Source organism: Gymnoscopelus braueri (genome assembly GCF_963280865.1).
Source record: "Gymnoscopelus braueri genome assembly, chromosome: 3".
NCBI classification, from domain to species: domain Eukaryota; kingdom Metazoa; phylum Chordata; class Actinopteri; order Myctophiformes; family Myctophidae; genus Gymnoscopelus; species Gymnoscopelus braueri.
This window is the reverse complement of record NC_137612.1, coordinates 49,220,234-49,247,264: the sequence shown is the minus strand read 5'-3', so window position 1 is coordinate 49,247,264 and position 27,031 is coordinate 49,220,234. Positions and strand designations below refer to the sequence as shown.

Sequence of the window (27,031 nt, the reverse complement as noted above, 5' to 3'; positions counted from 1 at the left end):
TCAGAGTATAAGAAGGCCAGGGCAGACATTAAAAAGAAGTCGTCAGACACCATTAAACTACAGAAGAAGGTGAAGAAAGGTAAGGAACTAAGCATGGATGTACAGTAGTGGTTGATATCCTGCTGGTCTAGGGTCAGATCATATGAGAGATGTCTCTCCTCAGTATTGCACACACTCTCCTATACTGTCTCAGCTTCCCTACTGTCTGTCCTACACTGTCTCCCTCTCAGCTTTCCCTCTGTTTCTCTCCTCTTATTTTATGATACGATGTTAATGTGAGATAACATTGACATTATTGTCTCTAAATGTCTTTATTTTAATTATTAATCACAATGCTGCTTTCCAACATGACCATATATGTTGAATATTTTATTTACCCACCCACTCTCTCACACACACGCACACACATTCACACACACACACACACACACACACACACACACACACACACACACACACACACACACACACACACACACACACACACACACACACACACACACCCACACACACCCCCACACACACCCACACACACACACACGCATTCAAACACACATTTACACACACATTCACTTAAAGTTGTACAATGCAAATTCACAACTAACGATTTTTAGCAACCTCTGCTGGTCACTACCGTCACTGCATACAATTTCCGTAATCCTCGATTACCCAGAATTCCATTCGTTTTCACCGGAAGCCGGAAGCGTTTCAAAAAGCGATCTTTTAATTGTTTTATACTATCTACGGATCGTTTCTCTTAGCCAGTGGAGCATTAGTTACCATGAGCTGTGCTTTCTTTTTCTGTTCTTTTTCGATCTTCTAATCCTACATTCTCTTAAAATCAGCGTGAGGTTCCTTTTTGTTATTAGCGCGATAGTTCCTGGCCAAACAGGAAACCGTTGCAGTAGTTCCTGGCCAAACAGGAAACCAGTGCATTTCCACCTCCGTTTTCCGGCCAGATGACGTCATTTCCCCGGGAAAGTCCCCCCAGTCCACGTTCAATATAAAATATATAAATAAAAGGCTTCCGGGGGTGAAATTCATGGAGTGGGTGTTGTGAAACTTTTGCCACTCACAAAAGATATACAATTTAACTTTAGTTTTGTTGAAAACGTTACCTAGTATGCCTTTAAGAGTGAGCTTGTATATCTGGTATTTGAATAGCAGAGGACCCCGCTGTGAGAACCACTGCTGTAGTTAAACAAGCAGGGTTAGCTGTGTTGTCTTACCTGCTCCATCGCCATGACAACCCAAAGTTCCCATCAGCCACTGGGTGTGGCCCAGTGGCTGATGGGAAGTCCGTCTTCATTGTGTTTTATTGTGTTTTTGGGGGGTTGTGTGACACACCCTGCTGTTGCCATGGTACCACCTGGCATGGCCATCCCATAATCAAAGCAGTTGAAAGCACACGCAAACCCACACACCACCCCCCCCCCCCCCACACACACACACACACACACACACACACACACACACACACACACACACACACACACACACACACACACACACACAGAGAGAAGAGGGCAGGTCCAGCCACAGCGGAGTGTGTGATGTGGTGTAAACATCTCTGGACATGTTCTCATCCAAACATCTCTGTTATTCTCTCTTCTCTGTTTCTGCCTCTCTCTCTCTCTCTGCTAAAGTTCATATGTTTAGAGAGAGGGAGAGAGAGAGAGGGAGAGAGAGAGAGACGCACAGCGAGAGAGAGATACAGAGATAGAGAGAGAGATACAGAGAGAGAGATGCACAGAGAGGGAGAGACACACACACAGAGAGAGACGGAGACGCAGAGAGAGACACAGTGAGAGAGAGAGAGTGAGGAGAAGTATAGAGAGTGAAAGTGCTCAGTCATGTTCTATTGTTGGCCACCAGCGACCACATAATGATGACATGACACATCTACACACACGCGCGTGCGCGCACACACACACACACACACACACGTTTGTATTACTATACTTTTGAGGACATCAACGTTTCACAATTTATGAATGCCATTTAAATATATTTATTTTTGCACACCAGTGTTAGACGCCGAAAATAGCAGATCTACACACGCTCAGGACACGTTGTGAGATTGTAGATCTGCAGGCATGACTCCAACCTTAAACCTAACCTCTAAACGTGCAATTCTAATCGTAACATGAATATTTGTCCTAACTGTAAGCCTACCCCCCCCCCCCCCCCCCCCCCGAGCAAAGATTTTAAATTGTTCGCTTTACAAATATATTGACTTTATTCAACATATTTTTTCACAAATACCAGATCTACAAGCTCGTTACGAGCTTGTACATGTGCTATTTTTTAATAGCCAAAGTATAAAATATGACTACAATTTAAAATGACACAGATGCATTCCCAGATTGCGTGGGTTAAGTCATGTCTGAATCTGTGCATGTTTTTATATCTGTGACTGAGTCGTAGACAACTTGAATGTCTTCCCAGAGGCATTAGTGTGTGTGTGTGTGTGTGTGTGTGTGTGTGTGTGTGTGTGTGTGTGTGTGTGTGTGTGTGTGTGTGTGTGTGTGTGTGTGTGTGTGTGTGTGTGTGTGTGTGTGTGTGTGTGTGTGTGTGTGTGTGATCTGTCATTATGTGGGGTAGGACCACTTCAGAGCACCAACACACACACGTTTGTATTACTATACTTGTGAGGACATCAGCGTTTTTAGGACGCCAATTTTATGAAAGCAATTTTTTATAAATGTTGCCATTTTTAACCGTAAGCCGGAAAATAGCAGATCTACAAGCTCATAATGCATCGCGCTACGATGCGTTGTGACCTTGTACATCAGCTATTTTTTGGTGCGCGACACCAGCAACTAAGTGTGTAAATCAGGCATAACTCTATCTTTAGTCCCTAAACCTAACTTCTAAATGTCTAATCCTAAACCTTATGTGAATCTTTTTCCTAATAGTAAAGGTCTATAAAAAAAAACATTTTCAACCATAAGGAACATGGTCCTCTCACAACTTCTATTTCCCATATTCTACTAAACTTGTGGGGACATTTGGTTCCTCACAAATATAGTAACACACACACACACACACACACTCGCATGCACACACAGTCGCACTAGCCTGGGAGGCGCACCCGCTTTTGCCACCGAGTTGTAGACGGGGCGAGGCTTCCCCCTACTGGGCGGGGGTTCTTTCGCTCTACATTAGAAGAGTTGGGAACGGTGGGCGTTGTCACATTCTAATACAGCCCGAATACCCAATCTCAGCACCAGCCTCGGTAGCTTGCCTCGTTAATCACTGTGCTCCCAACCCACACCTCCAGGGATCGACTCCCGCTATCGACACAACTTTTCCAACAACCGCGGACTACTTTTTTTCGCCGATAAAGTATAGTTTTGGACCGCGGCGGAGGGGCGAACTTGAGCCACGAGAGGCACCACCGAGTGAGCTAAAGCGCGCAAGTTTCCGTGCCGAACGTTGCGAAGTTTGCTTGAGCCCGCTCAGCCCCGTCCGAGTTATGTACCGATAGGCACAGAATCGTAAAAGAAACTCAGAACTCAAATCTTTGCTCCTGGGGGTCCCTGGAACAAAATGTTTTACAAATGTTTGCTTTAAAACATATATATTCAAAGATTGGCACAAATGTTCACGATTTTTCAAAAATAGATTAAATAGATTTTTAATTTCTTTGAATAGCCAAAGTTACACGGATGCTTTCCTGGTTTGAATGGGTTAATAAACAGAAAATAAAAATTCTCAGGGGTCAGGTACTGTGTGTGTGTGTGTGTCTGTCTCTCAGGCTGGCCAGGAGTCACGCTGGTGACCTCATCAGTGTGTGACGCACACAGGTCTAGACCCTGTTGCTGAATAAGCCTTTTGATTACAGCCTGTGTGAGCGGGTATAGGTACAGTAACAGTCCTGTTAGGAGCCACTGGAAATACATACAGTACAGTCATGTCCCCAGGCAGACAGTGGCACTCTGAGCAACCTCATACAAGGTGTTTTTACATTGACGCCTTTTATAAAAGGCTGTACTGTTCATTAGTGGTGGATAGTGACGAAGTACATTTACTTGGAGTACTGGGGTAAAACAATTTTTTTTTAATCTGTATTTGTTTTTTGGTTTTCTTTTTAAGCTTATGACCTTCACACCACTACATTTCAAAAGACAAATGTTGTACTTTTGACTCAATTCTAGGAAGCCCCCCCCCCCCCCCCCTCCAGGCCCAAACGTAACAAAAAACTACTGTACATCATGAATTGAACTGAACGACTTCCCACTCGGCCCTCGGCGATGCACGCTGTAAGTTTGAAGTCAATCAGTCAGACAGTTGTCGAGGAAATGGGGCGGGGAAACGGATACACACACACACACACACATTTTTTAATTTATAGATAGATGGTAGTTATTGAATAATGATGCGTGTTGCATTGTGTCTGTCTGTCTGTCTCATGTAATTTTTCATCCTGCCTTGAGGTCATGTTTATGTAAACTATGAGGTCCACTATGTCCTCATGTGGACACAAGCACATTCAGACAGGCAGACAGACACCACAGTGTTACTGTTGGGTTGTGGAAACACCACGACTGACTGCCTGGCTGACAGCGAGCAGACACGCACGCACGTCGCACGCACGTTGTGTTCTTTTATCATAATGATATTCACACATAGTGTGTTCAACCAGCCTACCCAGAGCAGTGTCATGTTCAGTTCAGTTCAGATGTGGGTCAGTTGTCCTAGAGAACATGTGAATATGGCCAGAGTTCAGGTGGACAACATGTTGGATAAACAATGCTCCTCTGCTGCCCGTAGAATACAATAGGCTCTATGCACAGCAGCCATATTGGAATGAAATTGGGCCTCTTCCTTAACTTCCTTCACAGGTGTTACCAATGATACGGCTTGGTAACATTAAGGCTCTTCATCAGACTGAGGAGGGGCCGGAAGGCTCGGAACGTTCCGTCCAATGATGGTGTAAAGGAGCGTGACCCAGTGTGCAGACTTTATTATCCACAACGGCCATCGGCACGAGTGGAAATAATAACGTTGGAAAGACATTACCCAGACACTTTAGTTTTTGGACATTGTCATCTTTGAGGCCATTCTGTCAAACAGTTTCTGACAAACTTATTTGTTTGTTTTAACATTGTCATTTGTTTTTCTATATGGAGGCAGAGAGTAAGCTAATGCAGTAAACTAACTAATCCTAGTGAAATCATAGTTAGAATATATCGAGAGAACGGACTGCCCCGCCCCCCACCTATTCATTTCAAGTTGCTCACCCAGAGCATGAAGCACCCGGGAGAACGCTCTTCATCCGCATGTGAGCACCAAAGGTCGGTGCTCCAATGCGGATGATTTGAACACCGGGCAGACGCAGTAGGGTTTCAAACGGTAGAAGCGTGCGACGTATTGCAATCCCAGATTTGACCACCAGGCGACGGCAGCTTCACTGTTTTACCACGGTTCTGGGGGCCTGAGTGAAATAGGCTCTATGCACAGCAGCCATATTGGAAAGAAACTGGGCCTCTTTCTTACTTCCCTCACAGGTGTTACCAATGATACTCATGAAGGCTCTGTTCCGTTTAGTGTAGCACAGTGGTTCTCAAACTTTTCAATGTCAAGGACCCCCATAACTCTTGAGAGTGTACAAATGGAACCAAATGGACTCGTTAAGGGTCCATCTGGTTGCATTTGTACATTCTCAGTTACAGAGACCATTTGGAACCCCCTCAAGGAACCACGAGGGTACCTGGACCACATTTTGAGACTTACTGGTGTAGCAGAGTGTTTCCAGGAGGTCATCCCTATGTACCCTGGGTTCTATGTTCCCCCGCATACCAAAGGGGTTAGGTTTAGGGTTAGGGTTGTAAGTGGGAAACATAGAACCCGGGGAACATAGATTCCAAGGAACATAGAACCTAGGGAACATAGATTGTTTTTGTTCCCCGCATAATGCGAATCAATTAGTTTAGTCTCGCCAGTCGCGCCATGAGTTAGAATAGAAAATGGACATACCAGGCCATTATTATTCCAAACGAAACGATAATACCAAACTAAACACGTTTTAAACTAGGGGAATCATTTTGGAGATGCAAGAGCCGGTGGTTCCGGTCGTTGGTTCCGGCCACATGTTCACTGTGTTTTATCTTGCAGTAAATGCTCTGTACGTGTGTACTGTATGTCTGTATGTCCAATGTAGTTCACGTATCTCGAGAACCGTCCGACCGACCTACTTCAACCCTCGGCACGCACGTCGCTCACGACCACCCGAGGGGGGTGCCATGCGCGGCGTAGAGCTGGTCAGATAGGCATGGTCCAGAACCGCTGATCTTATGTGTCAGTAATGAGTGCACATTGTTGAAGTGGTGTTTTAACAAGACTGTTTGAGTGTGAATCATGAGTTTACTATTTTGTTCCACTCTGTGTGTTTGTGGAAAGAGTGCATGACACAGTGGAGATGATCTCTCTCTCTCTCTCTCCCTCTTTCTCTCTCTCTCTCTGTCTCTGTCTCTGTCTCTCTGTCTCTCTCTCTGTTCTCTCTCATGTGACTGTTAGCTGGTGAAGCTCACATGGCTGGTGGTTGACTCCAATAAACAAGCTTTAAATCACATCAGAGACAGATCATTCCCATTTCTGTATCTCTCTCTGTTTCTATTGCTCTCTCTCTCTCTCTCATTTTCAAATGTTTTCTCTCCCTTGGTTTGTTACTCATCCTAATGCTTCTTATATATCTACACGCATGTGCGCACACACGCACACAAGCGCACAGCCGCATACACACACACACACACACACACACACACACACACACACACACACACACACACACACACACACACACACACACACACACAAGGTCATCCAGTATGTGTGTGAGAGACATCTGAGTGTGGGTATGTTACTGTGTTGTGCTGACCTCTGCTGGTAGCAGCCAGACACTACAGTCATTGCCTTACAATACAGCTGCTTGCTGCTAGGACTTTAGATAAAGTACATTTACTTTACTTGATTATGTAAATTTTTTAACATTTCATACTTCCACTACTTCTCAAATATTGTACATTTTTATGCCACTACTGTTTGAAAACTTTAGTTACTGTAATTTGTAGATTATTATGAGAAAAGCCAATGTATTTAAACCCTATTTTGTAGTCTATTTGAAAATAGACTTAACGTTTTGTGAGTTTGTCGATTGGCCATTTTCAAAAGATTTGGACAAATTTTGGAACATTCTGCATAAGGAACGGGATGTTTTGCACTAGGAGGAGTTTGTATTCCAGTATAACTTTGGTTCCTACACGTGTGTGTTTCCACAGGGAAGGGTGAGGCGCGGGGACACTGGACAGTTGATATATCCCAGTATAACTTTGTGTATATATCCCAGTATAACTACCTTTGTGTGTGTGTGTTTCCACAGGGAAGGGTGAGGCGCGGGTACAGCTGGACAGTGTGTTGCAGGATGTGAACGTGCGTTACGCCGTGCTGGAGGAGACGGAGAAGAAAGCTGTGGTCAGAGCTCTGGTGGAGGAGAGAGCTCGTTTCTGCAGCTTCGTCACCTTGCTTAAACCTGTACTGGTGGGTCAACATTCTGTCAACAACGCAATGTATAATTTAGGGCATTTAGCAGGAACCTCTTATCCAGAGTGACTTAACAAGTGCAAAATTAGAATAAGCAGAGTAAGCAGGAACTCTAGTCAATAAAAAACAAGGTCAAAATTAGTACATATTCGTCTAATCGCTAATTATTTGAGATAATCTGAATTATTTTTGCATAATCGTCATAAACGTTTTTCACACATTTTCAAATATAAAAAAAAGCAGAAATAGCCGATCTACTTATTTTGTAAGCTATTTTTACATTATTATTATTAAATGTCAATAATTTATTTGTATATATTTAAGTGATTTGTCATATCTGCCCTGTGCAATTTTGGATTATGAAGCATAAAAGACAAACAGAATTTCTTTGTATTCATGTGTTCCAATGTTCAATGCCAAACACACAATTAAATCGTTAATCGCAATTATTTGAGTGACATTAATCGTCAACTTAAATGTGTAATGGTGACAGCCCTTGTCACAACTAGAGTGCAGAGAGAACAATGTACTGCCTCAAGGATACTAGGTAAACAATGAACCTAGTGTCTGTCTAAATCACATGCTATCTAAATAGCAGAGGTGTAACGATACAGTAGGTGTGTCGATGTGTACATTTTTTATTTGAACGATACAACTACATCGATACGTAAACGGCAACATATCGATCGTATCGTGAGACTTGTTGGTCGAAAATCATTTTTGCAATGCAAATAATCTATCGATACTAAGTGCTTGTGCCTTGTATTTAGCCATGTTAAAGACAAGAAAGAGGGGTTTCATTACTTCGCTACACTTGTTCTGACAATAAATGTGTGTAATCTCTGTGTTCATGCCAAGGTGCGACTTTTTCCATATTGTGTTCAAATACAATGTCCATGTCTTTGCCAGAGAATCACTGTTTACTTATTTCTATCCATAATAATACATGTTTCCAATAACTCATTAAAACCGGGAAAGCATCTGTGTCATTTTAGATTTTAGCTATATATATTTAGCAACACATGTTTTTCAGAACACTCTTAGGATTTAGAACAATGGTTTAGAACAGTGGCTCTAAGAAATAGCAAATGTACAAGCTCACAGCGCGCCTGTGTGTGTGTGTGTGTGTGTGTGTGTGTGTGTGTGTGTGTGTGTGTGTGTGTGTGTGTGTGTGTGTGTGTGTGTGTGTGTGTGTGTGTGTAGGACCATGAGATCGGCATGTTGGGAGAAGTGACCCACCTTCAGACTATTCTAGAAGACCTCACCAACCTCACAGCAGACCCCAATAAACTGCCCCCTTCTAGTGAACAGGTACTCACTGACTGACTGACTGACTGACTGACTGACTGACTGACTGACTGACTCACTCACTCACTCACTCACTCACACACCCAGACATAACTCTTAATTAACATCCGTTAACAATATTTGTGTCTGTCTGTCTGCAGGTCATCTTGGACCTGAAGTGTTCAGACTTCAGTTATTCATACCAGACTCCTCCTGCCTCTCCCAGTAATACACTGTCTAGGAAGAGTAGCATCAGCAGGTAATACACACACACACACACACACACCAAGCCCTAGCCGATCTACAAGCTCACAACTTGTAGTTCGGCTATTTTCACAATATTTATCTGTGGAACCGAGTCAAACTAAATGTAATGCCTCAACTCAACAGTGCTTGTCAGGGTGGGGGGTCCCCAGTTCAAATATGATTAATTTGAGGGGGGTCGTGACCTGAAAAGTTTGGGAACCGTTGCTCTAGAGCAGGGGTGGGCAACTTTGTAGATGGTGAGGGCCACAAAATTTCCACACTCACTCTGGGGGGCCGCATTGTTTATCGGCAGGCTACCTTCCCCCCCCCCCCCGGTGGTGGGCCGGTTCGGGCCAAAATGCCAGGGCTGAATTTTGGTCCCAGCACGCCCCTGTTTATCGGCACTCTCGCCAGTAGTACCCCATTACTCAAAAAGCCCATGATAGTCACATATGTGATAAATAAGGGATATTAACTATTATTATTTGTTATAACTTTGTTTTTATTTAGCATTTAGTAATGCTTCTATCAACTTACTACAGCTGTACTGCTAAACAAAACTTCACATTCCTGAGTATGCCTTTCAGAGTATTGCTGTAACCTTGGCTTAAAAATATACAAAAATGAACACTAGAATTATAGTTAATAAGGCTTCTATTAAAATAAACGAGAGCTGGTGGACTGTTGTAATTAAAATGGTTCATGGAAAGTTGCATGTTTGGAACGGCTGAAGGCAATAGTTCACCATTTCGGATATGTTTAGATAACTTTGTTATTCTTTGTGATTTCAAAAAAAAAATTTAAAAAAGATTTTGGCCTGGGGCTGCATTGAGTGACGGTGCGGGCCGCGTGCGGGCCGCATGCGGCCCGCGGGCCGCCAGTTGCCCATCCCTGCTCTAGAGCCTTCCCCTCTTCCTGTCTCCCACTAGTCTGGGTCACTTGGTCAAGACATCCTGTCCCGAAATGATACCTTGTGTTTTGGGCGAAAACATGGCACCCGATAAGCGGGACGGCACTGCACCTATATAATAACGGCTTTTATCTATGTCAGCTGTCAGCCGGGTGATGGAGTGTCCTTGTAAATGTCCTTCATTCACCGTGGCTTGCACGGTGGTTTGCAGGAGAAGATAAATGAGTTTTCCGTGACAAGAAAATAATCCTCCCGTTTTGTGGTTAAGCGATACAGGAGGTGTTTAAGTCGACGTCTCCTCTAGACCTCATTCTCACCGGTGGTAGTCTTGTCTGATATCTTGTATGTTTATAAACACTTAAGTCCATGCCCGGAGATTTGCACACCCAACGTGGATTAAAGTTCTCAGTCGCCACGACTTGATTTCAGTCATTTTGAATTCCATAGGAGCCAGCATGTTTTCTATGGCAGTGATTCTCAACATGTGGGTCGAGATCCCCAGGGGGGTCCCCACATGATTTTGGGGGGTCCCCAGATGACAATAAAGTGACAATGTAAGGACTTTTAAGACCATCAAAAGTAATAAATAAAAACGGGTCAAACAATGGCCAAATTGTCAAATAATAAAAGAAAGAGGCAAACAACAACGCCTCGCAACTGTAAATCTGCTATTTTCATAATATGTATCTGTGGAACAGAGTCAAACAAAAATGTCTGTACAGTAATGCCTCAACTCCTACAATTTCAAGTGCTTGTTAGGGTGGGGGGTCCCCAGTTAAAATATGATTATTTTGGGGGGTTGCGGTCTGAAAAGGTTGAGAACCACTGTTCTATGGAAGCACGTATAATGGCCGATCTACAAGCTCTCAATGTGTCGCAGCGCGACGCATTGAGAGCTTGTAGATCGGCTATTTTCGATTATTGTTTTAAGATTATAGAGCATTTGAAGTGGTCAAGCTAGCAATATGTTCCATAAAACCCTAATGGTCTCGGGATGTTTCATAAAAGTACAAGGTTAAAGCCTCGATCTGTGATTTATTCAGCTGGTTTGCAGTATGAAGAACAGCAGGCCCAATCTTACTAAAACATAATACTTCGACATATTGACTGACCGCTCGGAAAGAACAACTTTACTCACCTCTGAACTATACTGTACCTAATGTTATGCTCTGTCTGTCTGTCTGTCTGTCTGTCTGTCTGTCTGTCTGTCCCTCTAGTACCTACCAGTGTGGGTCAGTGAGACATGTCCCTTCTTTGGACTCAATCAGCTGTGCCGTGGATGGAATACACATGCAGGTAAGACACGCTCCCATGCGCGCGCGCGCACACACACACACACACACACACACACACACACACACACACACACACACACACACACACACACACACACACACACACACACACACACACACACACACACACACACAGGTATTTAACCTCTGCCTGTCATCCAGTGTAGGAACCCATCGCTACATGTTTTGAGTGCATTTATACCTGATATACACTTAAGTAGTTACGCACCAGTGTCGCTTGGCCGACAATAGCAGATCTACTGTACAAGCTGAGAGCTTTTAGATCGAAAGTGACAAGTGTAAATCAGGCTTTATTGTTGTGGGTGCACCTGGGTATAGAACTGATGAGCTGTAGCTATCTGATAGATACTGAGACCATTACAGTTGCCTTTATTACCTGCTGGAGATAAAGGCATGGATATGTTTTCCAAGTCTTGTTTGGACATGAATCCTCAAATGCTTTATTTCTAAGAGTATTATAATAGGTTGACTTTGTTATTGACTTTGTGTCTATTATAATTTAGACCAAAATCTATAACACACACACACAGCGATCTAACCATCTCCTATGTGTAGCGACGCTCCTCCCCCTTCCTGCTGATTGGCTGCGACGAAGCCGGCCGCTCCCTCAGCGAGGGGAACTCCCCCTCGCGCCTCGGTCGGCGTGCCGCCCCCCAGTGCCGTGTGCTTCCTGGTCACGTTAGCCGCAGGGATTTGACAACGAGCGTGAGGAAATAAAAAAATACACGTTATACCAGTTCCCCCACGATCCTCCATATACATCCCCCATGTCTTCTTCCCATGTATCTCTGGGTTAGTTCCTGTGTTTGTGTGACTGTGTGTTGGTGAATAAATAGTGTGTGTGTGTTGTTGCGTCATGTGGCTGTAGTGTGAACCCACCTTGGGTTCACTACACTAGATAACCAGGGGGACTTTTGGGTCGGGAACATCACCTTTTGACAATCGGGAGCAGTATTCCCCATTCTAGACAGATCGGGAACATGACATGTCTATAATATATAACTTGTCTTGTGTTTTGCGAGACAACGTTCAGAACCATTCAATTGTTTACACTTGCGTCCACATGTGGTCACAGCACACCGAGGTGCCGCTTTTGCGTTGATCCGGCAAACTCGTTAATCTTAATACATTTCTGTAGTGTGTGATGCACCATTATTTAAAAATGGTTTAGTGTGTGCATCTTTAAGAGAATCTGAGCACAACTATCGCCAGCTGTACACTTGTTATCTCAAAGTTGCCATTGTGAAGACTATAGTATAGTACACTATATATACTGTACAATATTCCTGTAATTTGTTTGATGTTGGAACACCATGTATTTCTGTAAACCAAACCCTGTATGTGTGTTGTTTCCTTAATTCCTTAAAGTCTAGAGCAGGGGTCTTCAACGTTTTTCAGGCCAAGGACCCCTTGGAGAGAGTCAAAGCAGGGGGACCCCCACTACATATTGTATAAAATTGTGTTGCATATTAAACTTTTTTATAGATTTCATAGATGATTTCATTGACTATCTGTTTTAGTTTATTTCAGACATTTAACCACTTAAGCCCTCAATACTTAGTAAAGTCACAACACCTCGCAATGCGAGGCGTTGTGAGCTTGTAGATCGGCTATTTTTGGCTAATGATTTTTATTTTATTTTATTGCCAGCCCCCCTGTAGTAACTCTGAGGACCCCCCCGGACCCCCTCTTGAAGACCCCTGGCCTAGTGTTTTAGCCCTGAAAGATGCTTTAAGTCATATGTTTTTTATTAAAACAAGTGTTAAATGGCTCTATATTCCGATGTTCTTTATACTAAAGAGATGGAGAGACAGGGTTGCAATGATTACTATCAGAATATAGAGATTTATCTTTAAAATAAAATAAAAATCGTTTTAACCCAAACATACAGTATGACTTACAGCAAAGATCAGATTAGTTTAACTTGAGGACAGGTGATGCTGTTTTTCAATCTTATTGACATTATTGATTCAGGATTCGCTTGGCGGCTCCACCAATACGCTGGCCTCGTGGTCCGGAGCGGGTGGGAGTGGCGGGGCGGAGAACGGTTCTTTAGCCCCCCCACACAACGCTTACACCCACCATGCTGAGAGGGCCAGAGCCATGTCTGCATCTGGGAAGGTAAACCCTCTAAGTCTAAAGCCTGTTTGATACTTAGGCGTGGCCGAGAATGTGAGCAGTGTTGATTTAAGTTTGATTTAGTTTTAGTCATAGTCTTTTGAATACAATTCCATTTAGTGTTAGTTATTGCCTGAAATGTCTAGTTTTAGTTGACTAAATATAAGATTTTAGTCTAAATCTACAGTTGATTTGGTCGACAAAGTTGACATGTTCCAATCATGTATACCGTACTTAACACATTGGGTGCCAGCATTTTTTCATAACAACTTACGTTGGGTGCCAGCATTCTCCCCATTGACTGCGTTTTGCTGTTTAAGGCTCTAGACTCCACGAGGAGCAAATCCATGTAAAAAAAAACATCCATTCATGTTGCGCGATGACCCTGGCTACAGCCTGGAACGATAACATTTCACTCGCGAGTTACAATGGGGGGGGATCGCGCATCGCGCATGACCGGTTTTCCCCACCGGAAACAGATTCGGAGATATAGGTGTTTTAAAGAAGGAAATAGACAGGAAGTGGATGGGAGCCATGTTTTTGTTTCCGGTGATCTATCTGGCCTATCCTTCTCAAGATCACAATGGGTACTCCCAGAGCTGCTCTAGCCCCGCCCGTGTGGAGAAAAACGAAAAAAACAAAAAGACATATTTCACGGTCTGGACCGTGTTCGGCACCGGACCGCTACTCTGCGCAAACACGGTTCAGACCGTGTTTGGCACCCGATGTGTTAAAATGACATCCGACCATTTTTCAAAGCATACATTTTTTTTTTTTTTTTACATTTTGGAATAACAGCACTGGTGCCCAGAAATACCTGGTGCCCTGTATCCACTGAGGCTGTTGGAACAGTGTTCATCATCTGTACTTAATGCTACATGACACATTATTGAGAGAAGCTAATTGATTCAAATTCATTGGCTCTCAGAACACAAACACTGGTAGGTGTAAAATGGTTGACTGTTCATTGTGTCGCAATATCATGTCATGTTTCATCATGGACACTAGGAGGCGTCATGAGCTTGGACAAAACCTCTGCTCTCCTCTGTCTCTCTCCCTCTTTCTCTGCCTCTCTTTCTCTAACCCCTAACTCTGTTTGAACTCAGTATGCATTATTGCCATGTATGACACATCTTAGCCATGGTTCACATGACGCTTGTATACAAGCGTCATGGTGCCGAGTCCCCCTGGTCTAAAGTTGTGTTCGATTTTTTCACATTGCCATCTCTCACATAAACATAAACGTTCAGATTTCAAATGTAAAGTGCTTACCACCGAGCCACGGATGTTACAAGGCGATGCGGACCGCGATGAGTACCTGTATCTCCCGTATTGTTCAATAAAAAGCATTTTAATCCCATCGCCGGCCATTTTCTCCAAATTGTCTCAGATACTTTCAACCATGCGACACTAATGGTTGGGAGGTGTATTGCACTCTGATACATTACAAAACAAAAAAAAAAGAAAAAAGAAAATGGCCGGCGATGGGATTAAAATGCTTTTTATTGAACAATACGGGAGATACAGGTACTCATCGCGGTCCGCATCGCCTTGTAACATCCGTGGCTCGGTGGTAAGCACTTTATATTTGAAATCTGAACGTTTATGTTTATGTGAGAGATGGCAATGTGAAAAAATCGAACACAACTTTAGACCAGGGGGACTCGGCACCATGACTGTCATGGTATGACAGTCATGTTTCAGGGCTAGGCACATCTATAAATGTGTTTTATAGAGCATTTTGCAGCTTTTATCGATTTGATAAAACAAAACCACCAACTTTATCTGAGAACAATGGAGTGAGTGACCAATAAAAATCCATTACGTCTCTCCCTGTCTCTCTCTTTTCAGTCGTGTTCGGCCAGAGAGCAGTTGGCTCTGACGTTAGGGGTTGGGGGTTTGAATCCGGACGCTCCCAGGACCAGCCGGGACTCTCTGCACTGCTCCAGTGGTTACAGCACACAGACCACCACCCCCTCGTGCTCTGAGGATACCATACCCTCACATGGTAGAGACACACACACACACACACACACACACACACACACACACACACACACACACACACACACTATAGCAGTGGTTCTCAAACTTTTTTGTGTCAAGGACCCCCAAATTGATATGCGTTTGGCGGCGGACCCCCATCTGATATATTTTCAAAAATCTTCAAAGATAGCAGATGTGCAAGCTCGCAGCGCGGCACGGAGTGACGCGCTGTGAGCTTGCACATCTGCTATCTTTGAAGAGCCAACATATGAAGTGGGTAAAATGATTGTGATGCTGTATTAACTACCTCAAGGTAAGGTTAAATAAAGTATAATCTGTTTTAGGTATCGGTATGTGTAAAGGTTTGTCATGCCGATAAAAGAAAATGCATTCCATCCATTGGGGAACTGGGAAGAAAGAGAATGGGGGATTTCTCTCCTAATTAAGCACATGATGTGTGTCAGGTGTGTGTTCAAGAGGACTTTGGCCCTCGATTTCTTATGGAATGCAGGGTGGCAAAAAACAAGCAAACTTATAATTACATTGATAGGCAGCGTTGGCATGAATGTACTGATTGTCTATTGTGTCCGGCTAATGTTTTGCCTCCGCATACGCCGCGCCTTTTCTGTTTACAAACAGAAACATCACATGATACACACACACACACACACACACACACACACACACACACACACACACACACACACACACACACACTATACCTTTGCATGATACATGGGGGATGCTAGGGAGACTTTTGGATTCTTAGTCTTGTAATTGTTTCTACAAATCTCCTTTATTCTGCTCCTCTACATTTTCTCTTTGGTGTCTATTTGTATGTAGTAATTTTCCAGCTAAATGCTCTTCCTTATTCTCTTCTAGCTTTAAAGAAAGAGCCTCTCTATGGTAGGTGTCTGTCTGTCTGTCTGTCTGTCTGTCTGTCTGTCTGTCTGTCTGTCTGTCTGTCTGTCTGTCTCACTGCCTGACTGTCTCACTGCCTGACTGTCTCACTGCCTGACTGTCTCACTGCCTGCCTGCCTGACTGTCTCTCTACCTGCCTCCCTCCCTGTCTGTCTGACTGACTGCCTGCCTGTCTCTCCGCCTGCCTTCCTCCCTGTCTCTCTGCCTGCCTGTCTGTGTGTGATAGTGATAAATGATGATGGAAACATAATTGTCATGTAAATAATGATAGTGTTTTCCACTGTCATCACCTCTCTGGTAGGAGGAGTCTCACAGCTCATTAATCTGATAGACACATACTATTTTGTTGCTGTCGGGCAGAAACCTCTTACCTCCATATTTTAACTTTGTGTTTTTTTTCCGTAAATTAATGCCCTACTTGATCACACTACAGCGTCACACAAAACTATCAAAAAGTGACGCGTTTTGAGCTTGTAGATCTGCTACTTTTGCTGTTTTTTAAATGAATTTGAATCCTGAAAAGTAACCGTTTTGGACGTATGAGGTTTCCACCCGACAGAGACGATATGATAGAGAAATAAGAACCACACACACATCACAAGACATGGAAACCAGTCAACGATGACGTGTAACACAAGTGGTTCTCAAACATTTTCATGTCAAGGACCAACATCTATTTGGTTGCGAAATGTACTTAGTAACTTTCCACCACTGCCGTCTTAGAACGCCATGTGTTTACATGCATGTCTGTCCATCCCTTCACTGTCTCTGACCTTTTGCAAATGGTTCATTTCTGCGTCACGCTCATCAGGGTCTAGAGTGTCTGTGTTTTTAACATGATAATACATGACGTGTGTGTGTGCGTGTGTGTGCACACGCACGCACGCACGCACATGTGTGCGTCTGTGACTGACAGTAATAAAATAACATTAGCCATTTTCAGCAGATGATGAAAAGCCAACATTTCCATAATGACGCATTTTCTTATCTCTCTCACACACACACACACACACACACACACACACACACACACACACACACACACACACACACACACACACGTTTGTATTACTATGCTTGTGAGGACATTTTAGGATGGCATTCAAAATATCTGAAAATAGCCAAAACATTTCAGATCTAAAAGCTTGCAAGCTTGTAGATTGGCTATTTTGTTTGTGACATCGACGCAGAACAATGTATAAAATGGGGAAAACCCTAACCTCTAAATGTCTTATTCTAACCTGAATCTTTTTCTAATTGTAAGTAATTACATTTTATGTATAAAGCACCTTTCAAAACAATGTTACAAAGTGCTGTGCAATGGACAACAATATAAACAATGAGGTAAAAACTAACGAAAACAAGGCACATAAGAGCAATAGCACAACAAGAAGTAAAGCAAAAACATTGACCTGCACAAGTGGGTCAGGAAAAAACTTCATAAGACAACGTGCTTACGAAACAAATGTGTTTTTAACAAGTTCTTGAAACCGTCAACTGACTCAGCATTTTTTATCGCCAAGGGTAGAGCGTTCCAAATTGTAAGCCTAACTCCCCACATCTTTGTTTTAACCATAAAACAACCATTTGTCTTTGTGAGCAATGTCTGTTTCTCAAATTCTACTCTACTTGTGGGGATATGTGGCCCTCACAAGTATAGTACACACACACACACACACACACACACACACACACACACACACACACACACACACACACACACACACACACACACACACACACACACACACACACACACACACACCCCTGTAAGTCTTGGATGTTGCTGTGTTGTTCTGGTGACCAGTGCGTCAGTGCATTAATTAGATTTGTCCTGCTGAGATTAAACCAGGGACAGATTACGACTGGGACAGACTTCCCAGTGTGTTGACTTAACCCATTAAATCCGGGAACACATCTGTGTCGTCATTTTAAGATTTCTTTGGCTATAAAGAAAATAGCAGATATACAAGCTCATAGCACGGCACCGAGTGCCGCGCTATGAGCTTGTAAATCTCTTGAAAATGTGTGCAAATCTTTGAATAATATATATTTTTAAAGCGCACATTTGCAACTCAAATCTTTGCTTCTGGGGGGTCCCTGGAACAAACATTTTGAGATGGTGGGTCCGCGGCTAAATACATAATCTAAAAATGTTTTCTAAACCAGCTAACTCCACCCCCCTTTCGTAGAGTTAGCTGGTTTAGCAGAAAAGCTTGAGGATCCATTGGAGTTAGCTGGTTTTGTCAGAAGTGCTTTTTAATACTTTCCATTGGTTCACTATTATGTTTTACCAACACACAGATGTAAAGGGTGTTCAATAGCACTGATTTATGGAAAAAAGACATTGTCAGACATAGGGAAGCAAATGAAAATATTCTCTGACATATTCTCAAAATGGACTATGTACTCAAATAGCTGTATGTGTGTGTGTGTGTGTCAGATATACTGTACAAGGTTTCTCCCGACAGTGATATACAGTAGGACACACAGTTTACAAACACACACACACACACACACACACACACACACGTCACACACACACTGTTAAAGTAGAGTCATTTTTTATTTTGTTAAATACGTAGATATATACATCGATATTCCGTTACTGTTTGTTCAATAACGGGGGTCTCCTTGTCTCTCCAGCTCTTTAGTAAACAGAACATGTATTTTCAGGTCAGGATACCAATTTTATCCAATCAGGATAGAGAACGCAGGATACAGATTAAAGAAATGAAATTGGAAGTGATGACACAAATAAATGATAATATAGGCTTTGTTTGTTTGCTTTGTTTTTTTGTTTTATGGAACAAAACCAGTGTGGAGTTGGGTAACAAACATACAACACATCTAAACCTCTCTCTGTCTCTCTCTCTCCCTCCAGTGGACTATGAGTCCATCTCTCTCCGCGGAGGAGACGGTGACTCCATCTCCCTGCACCACATGCGTCTCCACAGCAACAGCGGCGCGGGCCAATCGGACTTCGACAAGTCCTCCACCATCCCCCGCAACTCTGACCTGAGCTTCCAGTACCGCAAGCTGATGCAGTCCAAGCGGCCCGCCTCCACCGTCAGCCTATTGGCCGAGCCCGAGCGGATGGGCGGCGGCCTGCACCACTCGCAGTCCCACACGGCCACCATCCGGCGGAAGCCGCAGTCCAAAGCGGCCTATCGGCGCGGGACGATCAGCGGCGGGGTTCCCATCCCCATCTGCACGCCCCAGGTCAGTGGTGGGAAAGTAACTTAAATACTTTTACCCAAGTATTGCACTCGAGTTCAAAGTGCATTACTTGAGTATTCCCCTTTCTTGATAGTTTTACATGCATCATACATTATGGTAAGACGTGATATTGTGTAGCTTGTAAGAGTCAAGATGTCTCCTCTAGGCCTGATAGCTATTGTTTTGGCTGTATTGTTATGGTTCAGCAGCTAGAGCTGGGGTCTTCAACGTTTTTCAGGCCAAGGACCTGAGAGAGAGATGAAGCAGCCTCTATATTGTATAAAATTGTGTTTCAGATTAAACTTCTAATTTTTACTTGGTCTGCTCTTTTTTCCCTCTACATCTATACCTCTTTAACCAAAAATAGCCGATCTACAAGCTCACAACACCTGAAGGGCGAGGCATTGTGAGCTTGGGGGGTCCACAGTTCAAATATGATTATTTTGGGGGGTCCCCAGTTCAAATATGATTATTTTGGGGGGTCCACAGTTCAAATATGATTATTTTGGGGGGTCCCCAGTTTGAATATGATTATTTTGGGGGTTCCCCAGTTCAAATATGATTATTTTGGGGTCGCAGCCTGAAAAGCTTGAGATCCTCTATTAGTAAAAAAAGCTGAATATGTGTTCCCGTGTCTCAGGTCCCTCTCAAGGCCACGGGGGCGGGGGGCAGCGAGGAGAACGTGTTTGCGGCTCCGTCCTCTGCAGGAGGGGGGCTGAGCGCGCACGCTGCCAAGCTGTGCACGTCCACACAGAGCCTCAGCGCCCTGCCACCTCCCTCACCGTCTCCTTACTACCAGCTGGTGCCAGGACAGATGCCCATCCCTGTGGCCGTGCCAACCGTGCCCAACTACCAAGGTCATTGTTGTTTTGAATTTGTCCATTGGTTTGTTTGATTGATTGATTTATTCATGTTTTTATTGACAAACAATGTGTATCGTTGCCATCAGGTGGAAACTTGTATCTCTGTATTTCAACTTTCAATGTTTTATCTTTTAATGAATGCCCTACTTTCTCATGCAAAAAAATAACGTCGGCTAGTTTTTATTTATTTTTATTTTTTAATAGGCAGGAGACATAATGAAAAATATTATCCCTATAGAATACATTCATACTCTTTCAACAAGTAAAATAGCAAGATTTTTGTATTTATTTCTTTATGTGGGTTTGCTAGCGTAGCCTCGGTTCTAGTCTTTGAAAAGGCTTTGTTTTAGTTTAGTTTTTATTAGTTTGACTGTTTTTATTGTAATATAGGATATTTGTCAGAGGTGAGAAAAAAAGCATATGTTTTTATTTTTTCACAGTTAAAACTATTTGGTGGGAAGATTTCATATCCACCCAAAGTACTTGGCTTATGTATTAAATATTGACAAAGACTCAAACTAAGGAACTCTAGGATTCTCTGTGATAGTAGTTATTTTTAGTTAGGGTTTGTAAACACACAATACATAGTTATCTGTTTTGTCAAAAAACACATTTTATTTCAATTAACTAAAATGTGTTGTCAATTTAGTTTTAGTTAAAGGTAGGGTAAGTGATATTTTTGGGTTAAAACAAAAAGTATTTTGTTAAAAGGTTAAAGCACTATATTCTGATAGTAATCATTGCTATAGAGTGTTTGTTCAGTAACAGGAGTCTCCCCGTCTCTCCAGCTCTTTAATAAACAGAAAATACATTTTCCGGTAGGTGTCAAAATCTCAGCCAATCAGGAGAAAGTACCCATTTTTAAGCTTAATTTTTATAGTGTTCCAGTTCCAATTTTTCCTGCTCATTCCTTAGTGTCATCACTTCCAATTTCACTTGTTTAATCTATATCCTGATTGAGTTCTCTATCCTGATTGGATAAAATTGGAAATGAAACTGAAACTGAAACGAAAATGATTTTTCTGTTTTATAAAGAGCTGGAGAGACATGGAGACTCCTTATATGGACAGGACACTCTATAGTAACGAGCACTATCAGAACATAGACCCATTTCGCAATTATTTGAATAATTGCAAATCACTTACCCTACCTTTAATATAATAATAGTCTCGTGAGCCACAATGTTCAAATGCTTCCATCATACTGTCTGGAGCAACGGAAGCACTGAAAATGATCCGGAGGTAAAGCGGATGTGACGCCTCCTCCCCGCTTCTATTTAGTTTTTACAGTCGCGCAAAAAATGTCCTAATATAAATCGTAATTTGAATTAAAATAAATAATCGAAGACTATATAGCTAGCTGGTTATCAGAAATGGCAATAGCAAAAATAAAATGTAAAGCTATTTTAAAATATATATTTTGTCAATGGAAATTACGAACAGCTGACAGCTTCCTTTCTCGGCTCTCGGGAGGTGTAGTTCCAGACTATAATAGTGTTCGGAGAATTGCGCAATAGTTGTCTGGCTACGGGATATACTACTATAATAACAATACCTCCTTCCTACCAGCAGAGGGCGGTGGTGGACAACAGCTGCAACAGAGGAAGTACCAGCAGCAGCACCAACTGAACCAGCAACAACAGCAACAAACTCAACTCAGTCAGCAACTAAATCATCATCAGCAACAGCAACTCAACCAACAGCAACTAAACCAACAACAATTAAACCTACAGCAACAAGCCTCTGCTTTACAAGTGAGCTTAGTTTAACTCATTGAACACATTGGTAGTAGCATCCTCTGCCCCCTCAGCCCCACTTTCCTCTGTAAATATGTCTTATCTTCTTATCATACAGTATGTCCCTATTTTAACTTTTTGTTTGTTTCAGCAAATTAATTCCCTACTTTGTCATATAAGAGTGTAGCACAAAAGTTGTGAAAATAGCAGATCTACAAGCTCACAACGTGTCGCGTGCGGCGCGTTATCAGCGTGTAGATCGGCTATTTTCACTATTTTCAAATGCTTTTTTACATGATAATAACAAAGATTTCCATCGACGTTATGATGCTACTGAGTTTTCTACCAATATGTATTGTATTGGTTATCTATTGCATTGTATGTTTTATGTGTGTTACTGATTAATTGAATACAATGGAAACAAGCCCTATAGGGCTTTTTGTGTCCTTTTAGCACAACCTTTTAGACTGTACTACCTGTACTGCTAACACAATATTCAATCCATCCAATCAACAGCAGCTAAACCACCAGCAGCAGCAGATACACCATCAACAGCTTCAACAGCAACAGCAGTTAAACAACCAGCGACTCCACCAACAGCAGTACCATCTACAACAGAAACAACAGCAACAACAACAGCAGCAGTACCAGCAACCCGCTCAGCAGACCAACCAACAGCCCCAGTTCAGGGAGCCACACCCCCTGCATCACCACCACCACCACCAGTCCCAGCTGCAACCGCCCCAGCACCCACCTGCTGCAGCTCCAGCCGCCGCCGCCGCTCAGGGACAGAGCTCCCCCCTCGACCCTGGGCTTCCCCAGGCTCCCTACCCCGCCCCGGTGCAAAACACGGAGCACGATGGAGGTCCGGAGGAGCGAGGAGGAGAGCGAGAAGAAGAAGAAGAAAAAGAAGTGGAGAGAGAGAGAGGCCCGCTGGACATGGTGACGCTGATCAGAGGGGTCAAACTGCGACGGACCGTGACGAACGATCGCTCCGCCCCCTCCCTGCCCCCTCCCACCAATCACAAATGAGACGGGATGTCACATCCTCACAAGCTCACAACGGTGTAAGCTTGTAGATCTGCTATTTTAGGTGCGCGATGTGTCGCGCGACCAAGCATAAATCAATCTTTCAGCAGTGGCAAAGCTGGTAAACGTGTGTCAAGTACTGTTTGCACACGATTACACACGCCCACGCACACACACATTACACTTGCCCATACACAGAGACATGTCGTTTATAGATTTTGTGCTTTGGAACAATAACAAATCCACACAAGCCGCTGGAACTTAAGTTTGTTCGACTTCCCAAAGTTCAGTTGGGTTTTGGTTTCTGTAAAGACGCTGTTTTTACAGATTATTTGTGATTTTAGTTTTAGTTATTTTTTTCCTACGAGCAAACCAGATGTCTTTTGTTTTTAGCCTTTTCTTCTGTCTGCATTTGCATTTCGCTTTGTCGATAAAGTTTCATTGGACTCTGTCTTACCCAATCAGAGTGTCCGGTAGCACTGTGTCAATTGTCGATTGGTGGTTTTACGTTGTTTTTATTTTATTACGGGGACACTTGGCCGATTTTGGATCCAAATGCCCTTTTTTCTGTGTCTTACTTTGCAAAATGCGGAAACGGATGCATTTTGTGGAGACAAGTTCTAAATACACAGAATTACATAAGGTTTTTTGTAGTTTTTTTGTGCCACACTATACAACAACAGGATTTAGTTAAATCGGCAAAAGCGTGCCTTTAACTTCCTGGTCGTTAATATGTGGCCTGTTGATTGGCCCGATGTGGACCAATCAGCATCTAGATATGCAGGTACCTCCACCGTAGCTATAGTTAAAATATTTGAGTCCATGTGCGGGTATGAAAGGTACGCTTTTAGGGGTCGTGTCCACAGAAATAAAGTTTTATGAGCGGAGGAGATATTTGAATATCGAGTCCAGAGCCTCTCGCTGCAGTGTTTATTGACGCCCGCAGCGTTCTAACCTATCAGCCCGTTCCGGTGCTCGAATGTCCTGTCAGCTGCGTTATTAGCACAAATATCCTAGCTGAAACGGCATAAACATGGACTTCAGTGTCAGGTCTTAAATGACCGGGTTGTCAGACACAGCCAGGAGGATCGAACGTGACATTGACGAGCCGTAAAAGTCTATTTTCCGTTTGAAGCACCTTTCTTAGCACGCCGCCAAAAAGAGAGCGCTGAAATGTTGATGCTTGACGCGGGGGTAGATGAGCGCTCCAACGTGTCTTTAAGCATAAGAAAAGTGTGGCGAGGAAAGGACCTGGCAACTCCAACAAAAAAAAACAGGTTTTCTGTGAACACGGCCCTTTACTGTAAATGTATTTTTTATTTCCATTTGAGGTCTTCAGGCCGCCGATGCTGTTACAGTGACACGGGAGGCTCTAGAACAAGTGGTTCTCAAAAAGCGGGGTCCAAGGAACCCTCAGGGTTCCTTAAGGGGGTTCCAAATGGACCATTACAGGTCTCTATTAGGTTCCATTTATACACTCTCAGAGTTAATGAGGGTCCTTGAAATTAAAAAAGAAAAGAGGTTTGGGAACCACTGATACGTTTTGTCCGTACGATTATTTCAAAGTTCATCTCTTGTCACACCAAAGGTGGTGTTGGTACAAAACCGTATTGTTCATCGTTTAGCAATATTTATGGGTATACTTTTATTTTGTAAACATGACTTAATAGTCGCAACCGCTCTGACTTTTAAAACACTGTTCTTTGCCTTCGTCGGACAAGAAACAGGCTACTGCTTGAAATAGCACTTCACACCCATTTCCAACCTTGTCTTCATATAAGTGGTCCTCACTAATGCTTATTACAAGATGGCGTCATTTCTGTCTACTCTGTCTCATATTGGTGGGCTGTGGACAGTTCAGGAACCTGCCTACCAGTGACATCATCGGTAGACAGGTTTGGTAATTGGTAACAAGATTTGTTTTATTTTTTATTGAATTAAGAACAATAGCTTCTATTTCAGCATGCTGACTTCCCATGAAGAGAATGGCTGTAGTTTTTATTGGCTGTGAATCTCCATCGACGATGGCCATTGGCCTTCCTATTGTATGGGACGATGGCCACACGTTTCTGAACTGTCCACAGTCCACCAATGAGACACAGAGTGAGTAGACCAAAATGATGCCATCTCATAATGAGCATTAGCGAGGACCACTTATATGACGATAAGGTTGAAAAATGGGTGAAGTTTGCTCCTTTAATCATCTCAACGCCACGATCCACAAAGACCCAACGACCAATAAGCAGCTTTATCGCGGCCACAGGCGTCGGCAGTGTTGCCTAGCAACAAGCGACGTGGATCGGCAACTTTTGAAATGGGAGAAGTCTAGATAATCATAGCTGGCTATGAAGAACAAGTATAAGAATATCCGTCTCTGTCGGGTGGAAACCTCATATGTCCAAAACTGTTACTTTTCATGATTCAAATTCAAAAATAGCAAAAGTAGCAGATCTACAAGCTCGAAACGGGTCGCTTCGCGCCGCGTTTCGAGCTTGTAGATCGACTTTTGATGCTTTTGTGTGACGCTGTAGTAGAATCAAGTAGGGCACTAATTTATGAAAAAACACAAAAAGTTTAAATATGTAGATAAGAGTTTTCTGCCCGACAGAGACGATATAAAAGTGTTACTTATGAAGTTGTGGGTGATATTTTTGTTCCTGTATGTAATTTGCCTGTACATTTCGCCCCCTGGTGTTGATGATCTGTACTACCCCAGAGTTGTGTTTGGAAAATACAAGTTGCGTTCAAGAGATGATGATAGAAAAAATAACTGTTTATATTGTTAATGAGAGAATTGAAAGGATGCCTCGCTTATTTCAGTCCTCACGTTTGATTGGTTGATTTATTGATTGATTAACTGGACCTGATGAGCCCACATCAGCAGTTGTGTGTGTATATATTAGCTCTACTATTCCTGGGAGAGATATCTATATATATATCTATATATCTGGGTTGTATTTTTGTGGCTTGTCGATGATAATTAGAGGATGATAATTAGATGGTTAATTACATTACAGCACTGGCGTGCTTTTCTCCATCCACTTATTTTTGTACAAAAAGCCGAACAAGAAAAATGTATTAAAAAAAAATCTAAAATCTAATTATCGGCTGATCTGGGATCGGCTAAGAAGACGCAACGAGGAACAGGCAGTGAGACTGTCTCTCTCTCTCACACACACACACACACACACACACACACACACACACACACACACACACACACACACACACACACACACATACACACACACACACACACAGGTTTGTATTACTATACTTGTGAGGTCATCAGCATTTTAAGACAATGATTTTATTAATGGCATTTTTTTAATTGCCATTTATAACCGTAAGCCAAAAGGTTGCACATCATCAAGCTCACAACGTGTCGCAGCGCGACGCGTTGTGAGCTTGCACGACACCTGTGTGTAAATCACTTATAACTCTATCTCTGACTGAATTAACTGGATCCTTTTCTAATAGAAACGTGTCTCTATTAAAAAGAAATGCAACCATTTTCTTGTGAGTTCCAGGAAAATGGTCCTCAGAAACAAGTAATACAAACACGCACACACTCTCTCATCTGAATGGTCTTTGTGTGTGTGTGTGTGAGTGTGTGAGAATATGTCCGAAGGCTTTCGAACCTACAACCGGATGGAGAGAAAGAACAAAGGATTAAAATGATGATACAAAATGTTTCTTGATTGTTTCAAAAGTTCACAATGGGATCAATAATAACAATGAGAATTGATTGATGCTTTGGTTATCGTTTTTTGTACTGCGCATCGACTTATTTTATTCACCTTATTCCTTTGGCTTTTTTATGCAGTACTGTTTCTCCTGTGTGTGTGTGTGTGTG

General features: G+C 42.8%; 1 protein-coding gene across 3 annotated transcripts in view; it reads left to right on the top strand.

Annotated features, from left to right (window-relative positions):
• The window catches only part of mtss1 (MTSS I-BAR domain containing 1), a 745,180-nt gene that overhangs the window by 60,796 nt on the left and 657,353 nt on the right, over nucleotides 1-27,031 (top strand). The window contains exons 6-17 of one of the 3 annotated variants that reach the window (XR_013932956.1): nucleotides 5-79; nucleotides 7,385-7,542; nucleotides 8,749-8,856; nucleotides 8,994-9,091; nucleotides 11,206-11,284; nucleotides 13,279-13,425; nucleotides 15,274-15,430; nucleotides 16,291-16,314; nucleotides 19,214-19,551; nucleotides 20,189-20,405; nucleotides 21,983-22,164; nucleotides 22,663-24,606. Coding sequence is in view for 2 of the 3 variants with exons in the window: in XM_080424949.1 (XP_080281075.1) it covers nucleotides 5-79; nucleotides 7,385-7,542; nucleotides 8,749-8,856; nucleotides 8,994-9,091; nucleotides 11,206-11,284; nucleotides 13,279-13,425; nucleotides 15,274-15,430; nucleotides 16,291-16,314; nucleotides 19,214-19,551; nucleotides 20,189-20,405; nucleotides 21,983-22,164; nucleotides 22,663-23,178 (2,099 nt within the window). In the remaining variant the exon portion in view is untranslated. Of the gene's footprint in view, nucleotides 1-4; nucleotides 80-7,384; nucleotides 7,543-8,748; nucleotides 8,857-8,993; nucleotides 9,092-11,205; nucleotides 11,285-13,278; nucleotides 13,426-15,273; nucleotides 15,431-16,290; nucleotides 16,315-19,213; nucleotides 19,552-20,188; nucleotides 20,406-21,982; nucleotides 22,165-22,662; nucleotides 26,407-27,031 lie in introns of those variants that run through there. The other 2 variants (XM_080424949.1, XM_080424950.1) reach the window with 2 other exon arrangements.